At 43.6% G+C, this 10,283-nt stretch overlaps 1 protein-coding gene across 2 annotated transcripts; it reads left to right on the top strand.

The window, feature by feature from the left end:
- CCDC47 (coiled-coil domain containing 47) lies at positions 9–10,009 on the top strand. Of its 2 annotated transcripts, none has more exons than XM_021377785.1 (13): positions 9–183; positions 2,023–2,288; positions 2,413–2,520; positions 2,643–2,817; positions 3,086–3,207; positions 3,805–3,870; positions 4,785–4,886; positions 5,580–5,690; positions 6,273–6,358; positions 7,332–7,390; positions 7,669–7,778; positions 7,950–8,117; positions 8,441–10,009. In XM_021377785.1, exons 2-13 carry the CDS (start codon positions 2,028–2,030, stop codon positions 8,519–8,521), a joined length of 1,449 nt encoding a protein of 482 aa, XP_021233460.1. In that variant the 5' UTR covers positions 9–183; positions 2,023–2,027; the 3' UTR covers positions 8,522–10,009. The 2 variants fall into 2 exon arrangements, with proteins under 2 accessions (XP_021233460.1, XP_021233461.1); XM_021377786.1 differs by lacking the exon at positions 9–183 and adding an exon at positions 358–581.

Below are 10,283 nucleotides of genomic sequence, written 5' to 3'. Positions count from 1 at the left end.
TTAGCGGTGGGTGAAGCCGCAGGTGAACGGCGGTGGGGCCGGGCAGCCGGAGCGCCGCCGGCAGCCTTGGGGGCAGCGCGTATTGCGCTTGCTCCGCTCCCGCTACGTGAAGTACGTAGCACTGCGCTGTTTGCGGCCGTGGCGGCGGGCAGGGCCTGTGCCGTGCGGCGCCGCGTGACTCAGGTAACGTGGCCCAGCCGGGGTCAGCCGCCGCTTTTCCTTTGGTCCTTCCCCGCTACAGGCCCCGCACAGGCCGGCTTCGAGGGCAGTGGGGCTGGGGGTGGGGTGAGGTGAGGGGTAGGGGGAAGGCGAGCGGGGCTGTAGGTAGCGAGGGGCTGCGTGCAGCCTCGCTCTTCTCCCCTCATGTTCCCGGGGTTGTGGCCCCGGCTCGCTGATACCCTTGGGGCCGCCGGGGTCACGGCCGGGCGCTGCAGGCCGCTCCGCAGGGGCAGGCCGGAGGGCACGGCCCCTTGCTGAGAAGGAAGCGGAGTCCCTCGCTGGGGAAGGCCGTGTTGTGCCGGAGCGTGTGCTGAGGTTGTTTGAAACGAATCATCTCCTGCGACAGAGGCGGCTGCGTTACGGTCTGTGTTCATGCCCACGCGTTTCTGCAGGGTTTCCTTTGTATAAAGCTTCGTGGAGTACATAGGGACTTCTGGGTACGGTCAGAGTTCTCGCTGTGAAACCGCAGCGGTTGGGCTGAGCAGGTGGCCTGGTTGTCCAGGCGTTCGTAACCTCCGAATGCAAATTCTGACATAAAGAACAAAGCAAACAGTGCTTTGTTCTGAGGTTTACATTCACGTAAAATCGCTGCATATGCAAACAGCGTGCTAAATTCCTGGGTTCTGCTTTGCTGTGTTTAACATCTTGATTTATGTTCTTGTGAGTGTGCCCTGTTCGGGTTTTTCCGTGAACTGAAAGCCTTTGGCACAGGAGTCGATTTTAGCTGTCCTTGTCACTCACAGCAGCGAGCATGTGGTGCTCAAAGGAGTGCGGGTCAAATTTAGAAACAAATTGTTTCTATTTCGAGCTTTTGAGGGAACGGTCTCGTTAACGTGCAAGTTCCCACTCGGATTTGGTTGCAAGAGGGAGCAGAGCGAGTCTCAGTGCTGAGCCTTTTGCAGCTGGTCATCCGTAGGCGCTTGGGAAATGCGGCAGTGGGGTTCTCATTGCCTTCTGAGCCCCTTAGTTTGGACCTCAGTGGTGCGGGGTTGGTGGCCGTGTACAGTCTGAGCGAGAGCCTGGGGCTGCTTCAAGCTTAAGCAGAAAGACATAGGAAGCTGAGGTCAGAAAACCAAAAGCACCGAACAGAACCCTAACAAATCTCTGCAGGTTCCTGGCAGATACTGGGAGAGCTTTGGTCTCATGAGCCCATTCATGCTGTTATTTTGGGGACTGGTGCAATAGCCATCCTCCTTCCACTTTTTTTTCATAGATTGTCCAAGAAAATGTCTCTAGTGTGAACAGAAATAGTGGTAGATGCTGTGGGACCCGATTCTGGGTATGCGATCTAGAAAGATCACAGATGAGTAGTTGAAATTAGCAGAGGCTACCAGAGCATTGCTGCTTAAAGTAGATGAATTAAACACACGTTAAGATTTCCTGCTACTGTAGCACCTGCACTTATCTGACTGCGTCCAATTGCTAATTAACGACGACTCTAGACACAGCGTGTGTTCTTTGAAATGACTTGGCGACTTTGAGACGCTATTGGAGAGACATTTTATAGCAGAACGTCTCTGTTTCTGGAACTTGTTCATCTCAGCAGCTTGGCTAGATGCGAACTCCCTGCTGCCCCAGCTGCTCCTGCAGAGGGTCTCATACCTCACCATCCAAGTTTTACTCAGGGTATCTGCTTTCCTTATAGAGAAGATGGCAAGGTGAGGCAGTTTAATTTCTGTCGTGCTGGCCTGGCCCCAGCAGTGTTTTGAAGTCGTGGACGTTGGGTGTTACTGGAGGTGTAATATAACAGAATTGGTTTCTCCTAGCAATATATGCAATGTTATGTTGTTTTTTTTTTTGCAGTGAAAATGAAGAATTTATATATTTTCATTGCTGTCCTGTTCATCCCATGGAGTTTTTCTTTGGCAAAGTATGATGAATTTGAAGATGGAGATGACATTATGGAATACGATGATAACGACTTTGCTGAATTTGAAGACGTTAATGAAGATACAGTCACAGAGTCTCCTCAGAGGGTCATCACTGCAGAAGATGATGAAGAAGAAGCCACTGTAGAGCTTGAAGGCCAGGATGAGAATCAGGAGGACTTTGATGACGCAGATGCACAGGTGATCTCCATCCCCTTTGCGTTCCCTAATGGTATCTCTGGACCATACTTTCTTGCTGTATGTTTTAGGATTTTGATTGCCAGGCTTTAGATCTTCACAGTGCTTGTGATTTTTTTTCCTTCAGGAAGGGGATACTGAGAGTGAACCCTATGATGATGAGGAGTTTGAAGGCTATGAAGAGAAACCAGATGCGTCTCCTAGCAAAAATAAAGACCCCATAACGATAGTTAATGTAGGTATAAATGTTGATTCTCTTTTTGTTTGGTATTTCATCACTTAATTGTTTATGGCAGTATGCTGATAACATTATTGTTGGGCAAACACTAAGAATCTTTTCTCATTTGCCTTCTGTAGGTCCCTGCTCACCTTCAGAACAGCTGGGAGAGTTATTACATGGAGATCCTGATGGTAACAGGTCTTCTTGCTTATATCATGAATTACATCATTGGGAAGAACAAAAACAACCGTTTGGCTCATGCATGGTTCAATACTCACAGGGAGCTGCTAGAAAGCAATTTTGCTCTTGTTGGTAAGTTCTGTAGTGATTAGGGTGCATTTTGAGTTTATTTCAATAGAGCTGCATGATAGCACTAAAGACAGCTCTGGATATAGATAAATAGTATGCCAGTCTTCCAGTGCTGAAATTAGATGATAGTGTACTGGTATCTATTATTCAGAAACATTGTGGCAATACTGAAGTAATCCAGGAGAACCAATTTCTAAGTCTGTTGACACCGCTTGGTGTATAAACGTGTGGGTTTTGGACTGCAGTTCTCTTTCACTCTTCTTTTCTTTAGGGGATGATGGCACTAATAAAGAAGCTACAAGCACTGGGAAACTAAATCAAGAAAATGAACACATATATAACTTGTGGTGCTCTGGAAGGGTGTGCTGCGAAGGAATGCTCATCCAGCTGAAGGTAAGGATGGGTGAGTTTGTACCACTGCTTAGTTGTTGCCAGTTTTCAGTTTCCAGTGTGAGCAGCAAGGAGGGCCCAGCTGTGCTCTGTCTCACATTGAGAGGCAGAGTTCTGAATATGCCATGGGAAGGGAAGGCTGGTCAGACAGTCCTCAGTTCTGCCCACCAAAGTGGGTCAGAGTGAATGCTCACAGAAAGAGTGTAGAAAACAGGAAGTATAAACAGGACATGCTGAAGAGTCCAGCTGCCATTCAGAGGGTCTTAAGCAGAGGAATGGACCAGCAGGTGTTTCAGTGAGGTCTAACAAAGGCAGTATCCTGCACCTGGGACAGACAGTCTCACACGTTAGTTCAGCTCATAATTTGAGAGAACAAGGCCCCGAGCAACTCAGTCAAATGCAAAAAGTAGGGCTGTTTTTGAGCAGTGTGAGTGGCTTCCAAAGTGTTCATCAAAGCTATGTTCTTCTGTAAAACAAACAAACAAAAAAAATCATTGACTTGAAACTGCCCTGTTTTTCTTAAGTTCCACTACTATCTGCCAATGAAGACCTTCATTCTAAGTATATCAATATGTCGAGTTGACAATCTTGTGTTTCTAGTTTCTCAAGAGGCAAGACCTTCTGAACGTTCTTGCACGCATGATGAGGCCAGCTTGTGACCAAGTGGTACGTACTCAGCCCTTCAGATTACCTGTGATGAATGGTTGATTTCCTTTGGTGTGGCTGTGCTGCTTTTTGTTGTATTTATAACCCACGAGTGCACTGCTGGGTATCTTTGTATTGTGTTCTGCACCTTACAATTCAATATCTCATGGAACAATCTGCAAGAATTATTCATATTTGTTTTTTCTCCCGGTAAAATGCAAACTAGTGATGACAACATTTTATCTCTGTGGATTTTACTGAGCAGTTTGCAAAGTCTATCATGCTTCAAGACCTCATCTTGATGAAATGCTGTTCTACGATCTGAAAGAATTGTTCCTTTGTCTGTTCACTCAGCCAGGACAGAGCTGTTTTCATGCACGCGCTGGCACGCATGTTCTGATTTGCAAAGTCACCATTTGTCTTGTCTCTTGCTCTTGGAGATGAGGGGAATTTCTAACTACAGAAATGCCAAGAGAGATTACATTTTGGTATAACTGTAGCTTTGCGTGCTGTGAATACTTCTGTGTATCTATAATTGTATTTACTTATATCCGTTAAAAATACTGAATTTAGGTATGGGCAGACACTCATAAGAGATGGATGTCTGTTCTGCAAAGGAGGCTTACAGCTCTTATGTTGAAATCACTGTCATTATGATACAGCGTTACACTGGTACGCTGAACTGAATGCCCCAAAAAACCTAAAAGCTGCCTTTCCCTAAGACACACAGAGAAGTTTAAATTTAACGACCTTTATCTCAGCTGTTTGCAGCCTTGCATGTGCTTTGTTCTTTGTGGTTATGAAATATGAATCAAAATGTCAGTCAAACACTGAAGGAGCAGAAGTGGAGACGTGGGTTCTCCTTTTGGCTGGTAGGCTGAAGACAGAGCATGTTGTAGAAATCTAATCAAGGCTAATAACTCTCTGCCCCGCAGCAAATAAAAGTAACAATGAACGATGAAGATATGGACACCTATGTGTTTGCTGTTGGAACAAGGAAAGCACTGGTGCGACTTCAGAAAGAGATGCAGGACCTGGTAGGTGCACTCATGCTGGATTATAAGATACAAGAAGAGAATATAAGGACCTGTAATCTGTTTGTTTAAGAGGAGATTGGAGTATGTTGTCAGGATACACGCAAGTCTCATTTCACTTCATGAAATTTGCACAAATGTTGCACAAAAGTTAAGGATTGAAAGGTAAATTTAATTCATGATATTTGACATGGAAAAATTTGGGTCATGTTTTTATCTAGTCTGAAATCAAGAAAGCTTCCCGAATGTTCAAGCTCTGAAGCTTGCAAAGACTCCAGTAATAACAGCCAGTGATGTGCAAATTTCAAATCTCCATTAATGTCCCAGATAACAGCACTAAGGTGTGGTTGGCAGGATCCCAGAGGTTTAGTTGTTTTATCAAACAAAATTTGCAAAATGCATTAATCCACTTCAAATGTTTTGGCCTGGATGTATTACAATTGTTTTGTTTTTCCTTGAAGCACTCACTACTGAAGGGAAATACTAACTTATACTACGTGCATTGATACTGCATGCTTTACTTCACACTTGGAATGTCCTCAGCCAGGCGGATTGACTGAGTTAATCCATTTTTTGTTGTTTCTTATCAGGTACTTTTAGGGGTCCTGTTCTGCCTAAGCAGTTTGGTGTGATAAGCTATTTGCATACTTGGATTATTTTTATTTCTTTTTTCCTCTGTTCCCCTGTTTGCATTAGAGTGAGTTCTGCAGTGATAAGCCCAAGTCTGGTGCAAAGTACGGGCTTCCAGATTCCTTGGCTATCTTGTCGGAGATGGGGGAGGTCACTGAGGGAATGATGGACGCAAAGGTAATCTTGGGTGAAGTAGGACAAATACTCCTTGGTGTTCCTGGCACTTGCAGCCTGTATGGAAAATTCTAACCTTAATCTCCTTTAAAAATCACAATAGAACTAGATGGCCCTAGCGAGATCTAGAAAAATCAAGACCTTAAAGAAATGTAAGGGCTGGAAGACGTATATAATTGTCACTTCTTCATTGTTTTTACATAGCAACTGTTAGTCTAACCTGTGAACTGAGGACTTGAAGCTTCCTTTCAAAGCATGCAAGTTAGCTCAGCAGCCAGATGAAAGGAGGGCGTTAGTCTGTCCATGAACGCTCAGTGTTCAAGATAGTTATCAACTGGAATGGCAAATCCCAATTGAGAGTTAAACATCTAGTAACTCTTGAGTTGCTCATGTTGATTCCAGGCACTGACACCCATTCTAGCAATGGCTAAAAAACCTGATGGTTTAAATTGCAGTGTCATTGTGGCAAGCTGAGCACTAAAATTTTCTGAGTGGTACATGGACACGCTGGCAAACCAACGTGGAGAGTGTAGGCAGATGAAGATGTTGCTGATAGGAAAAAACTAACCCCAGTTTCTCTTTTAGATGATACATTTCCTCACGCACTATGCTGACAAGATCGAGTCCGTCCAATTCTCGGACCAGTTCTCCGGTCCAAAACTTATGCAAGAGTACGTATAACAATAGATGTCTCCTTCTAGTAGCTGTTGTAACACAGAGCAAAGTAGAGGCTGACAAACTTGTCTGCAGTGTGCTGCTGGCTGGAATGCACATAAGCTGGGAGCAAAGGTGAAACAGCTGAATAAATACGCTCCCAGAGCTTCCAAATGCTGCATTAATTTAGAAGTGTAAGGTGTTGTATTGCCTTCAATATTTATTTTTGTGTGCTGGTTGCTCTATAGTTTGGGCAGATCCCAATCTTAGATAACGCCTGGCTGTTACAGTGTACACAGCTGCATGGAAAACAATTGAGTAATCCCAGTAAAGGTGTACAAGAGTTCAGGAGCTGGTAAATAACACTGCAGGAGGAGTGGCTGAAAAAGCACACCTTCATTCAGATGCTGTCTGAATGCACTGAGCAAAGTTTACAGTGTAAAAGAAAGGAAAAGAACCCCAAAAAACTGCTTAGGTACTGTTGTTCCAGCTAATTCTCAGATGTGTTTCAGAATTACACAGATGCAGTTTTTTTTTTTGTTTCTCTAAGCTTAGTCTTGAGGTACTTTTCACTGCTGCCTGAGAATTGCCAAGCAGTGTGCTTTATCGTACCATCTTAATCACCATGTAGGCTTTTGCAAGGGTGTGGTCTGCTCACAGGCACATAAATAAATGATCCATATCAAAACTTGAAACTGCCCTCTAAAAAAGGAGCGTACTTGGATTTAATTGTAGGAGAAGGTAGAGTCTTGTACTGAAATCTCTAAGCTTTGAAGGCTCTGTGGAATGGAGGTTTGACTTTGTGTTAGAATCCTGGACTGAATAAAATAGTTCAGGAATGGGAGTAGTCTGGAACTTAATATGCTTATTATAATTGTGTGTAGTTTGCAAGTGTCTCTTGGTTCTTGATGAGATTTCCTGACAGCGGCAGATATTTTGTGTGCCTATGTTATTCTTCACTCATTTCAGCCGCTTTTTCTTTCCTACCAGGGAGGGTCAGCTTACAAAACTGCCCGAAACTAAAAAGACACTTTTGTTTACATTTAATGGTAAGAACCTGGTGTATGTGTTGTGTGTGTTTATGTGTCTGGGTGGTGGTGCGCTTCATCTCTGCAAGTCATGCTCGAGTTTCTTCACCTGTAGAAGACAATGTTACAAATGACTTCACTGCATGTAAACGGGATCACTGATTGATTAACCAGTAAATAGAAGGCAGTGGATAAGAACATCTTTTTCATTAATGGCGTGAACAATAAGGAAAGAGAATTTCAGCCAGTACAAAAATCCTGCCAATCTCTTTGAGTTAACAGGGAACTCTCTATTTCAGTGCCTGGTTCAGGCAACACTTCCCCAAAGGATATGGAGTCTTTGCTGCCTCTGATGAGCATGGTTATCTACTCTATTGACAAAGCAAAGAAGTTCCGTCTGAACAGAGAAGTAAGTGATATGCTCTGTGCCTTCTGAATGTTGTATAAAATTGCAAATGTTAACATGGGATCCTTAATCTTAAAGCTAAGAGTCTTATCTTTCCAGTATAACTGCCTCAGGTACTCCACTCTGCTTGTGGGGAATCCCTATTAACTGCCTTTGCTTTTTCTCTGTGAAAAGGGCAAGCAGAAAGCTGATAAGAACAGAGCCCGTGTGGAAGAGAACTTCCTTAAACTGACTCACGTGCAGAGACAGGAAGCCGCCCAGTCCCGTCGAGAGGAGAAGAAACGAGCAGAGAAAGAGCGAATCATGAACGAGGAGGATCCAGAAAAACAGCGTCGGCTGGAGGTGAGATGGATTTTCAGGCTGTTACAAACTACTGGCACATTTCTCTTGCAGTATCTCCAGGGCTGCCTGTAGGCATAGCACCAGCAGCGCCTGACTTAATTTCTTTATTTCGCTAGAAGCGGTTATACACTTCCAGTGTATGCTCTCTTACTGAATGAAACGTGTGAAGGCTGCCAGCAGGGAGCCAGTTCACCTGGTTAGAGATGTGACCCCCAAGTGCAGTACTGAAGGTTGCCTTCTTCGCTTTGCTTTTCTGAAACAATGAGCTTGTTCTTGGAATAGATCACTGATGCTCGTTGTGATCTCTGTATCCTTTCCTACAGGAAGCTGCGTTGCGGCGTGAGCAGAAGAAACTTGAGAAGAAGCAGATGAAGATGAAGCAAATCAAAGTGAAAGCTATGTGACTTCACTGTGAGAAGCCTGTCTCATCGCCACCTGCAGAATTTGAATTCACGGGGTGCAAAGACCTACTTAACTCCATAGTCCTACAATTCTTTGAACACTACTAGCCATTATGGGGAAATGTTCCTTGCATTGGTGTTACTTATTGAAGTATTACGGCAACATTGCAGGTTTATGTACAGAGCTTTGTCTCAGCGGTTTTATTCCAGGTGGTATAAATTTTTGCTACTTGTCTGTTTGGAAAAAAAATGCAATATTCTTGAATGCTCTTTGTCTTTATTCTTCAAAAATGTAAGATTGTAAACACGTCCATGCGTGCTGGTAACATTAATGCTTTGGTTTTAAACTTTGGTTTTAGCTCTTAGGAAATAAGGGAGGATTTCTTAAATTAAGGGGAGGAAAACTCCACAATAAGCATTTACTGTGCATTTACTTGCATCAAGCTTTTAAAGGCACAAAACTTTAAGTTTTGTCTGCCTTCCATACACAATATGGATACTTCAGGGATTTGAGCCCAGTAGAACAGAAATTATTTTTCTTTACAAACAAGGTACTGAAGCAGTATTGGTTCACCTGTAGGCATGATTGGCATATGTGTAAAACACATAGATGGTTAGATACTAGGGAATGAAGTACGTGAGTATCGTTTCCCACTTGTGGTTTTGAGTGCTACGACCTTAATACAATGTAAAGTTGTAATGTCAGCGTGGTGTTTCTTTAGGAGTGAGTGCACGGTGAGTTAAGCAGCTTCAACTAGCCTTCCTTGAATATTTTAACTGTAAAAACTTGCCTCAAGAACATTTCTCCTCGTCTTAGCAGCTGCTGCCTAATTCACTTCAGCAAGAGGTTAGATTCAGTGAAGTATCTGCAATTGCCAGTTTCCCCAAGAGAGTGAAAATGGTCCAGAGGAAGTCTCCTCTTGTCTGAAAAGTGGTAATTTCCAGTTTTTGAGTATAACTGGGGGGAAGTGAATGCCCTTGTGCAAGCACTTCATTGAGAGCTCTGCATTTTATAAATGCTTCCAGTCCAGAAGCCGTTATATTGCTGCTGTGAGAGACTTTTTACAGTTTTGTGGGGAAACAATGTCTTGCATTTTCTTGTTCAGTGATTTGTGCAAACTTTGTTCTTAGGCAGTAAGAATGAGCTGCTGCTGAAACAGCAATTGCTTAAAGCTCTTGTTCCAGCATGGGTACTTCACATGGATTTAAATGCAAAAGTCTGTAACCTGATCCAGGCCAATGTGTAAAATTTTATAATGGTTGGTAAAGTTAATTTAAAACCAGAACTACTGTAGATTATGTGAAATTTTAGCACTATTTAGCTTTAAAGATTTAATACAATCTTGTTTCAGAAAATTCTTTGAAAAGAAATGTTGGTTTGTGCTCTCTTGAAGAAGCGAACAGCTTTCCCCAAGTCCTATGGCAGCTAATTTTGTAATATGAACATTCAATGAACTACCTAATGAAGAGTAAAGGATCATTGAAACACTCCGCCTGTCTTCTTTGCTTTGGACTCCATGTTTCTCTGAGCTGATGGCATCTCAAAGTCTCAGTGCCCTGAGGAGGGGTCAGTGTATGTTTTGTGTAGTGCTGAAAGAAAACTACAACTGATGTTACCTCAGCTGTGGTGTGGGGACAGTGATGCAAATCAGCCTGTGGGGTGAGGAGGTGGTTGTGGAGTCAGGGCCCGCAGCCACAGCAAGGTGTATGGCTGGAGATGGTAAAGATGGAGCCTCTGCCTTTGGGAGCAAAGGCACCCACCGTT

This window comes from Numida meleagris, chromosome 26 (assembly GCF_002078875.1).
Source record: "Numida meleagris isolate 19003 breed g44 Domestic line chromosome 26, NumMel1.0, whole genome shotgun sequence".
Lineage (NCBI taxonomy): Eukaryota > Metazoa > Chordata > Aves > Galliformes > Numididae > Numida > Numida meleagris.
This window is presented reverse-complemented; position numbering and strand designations above follow the sequence as displayed.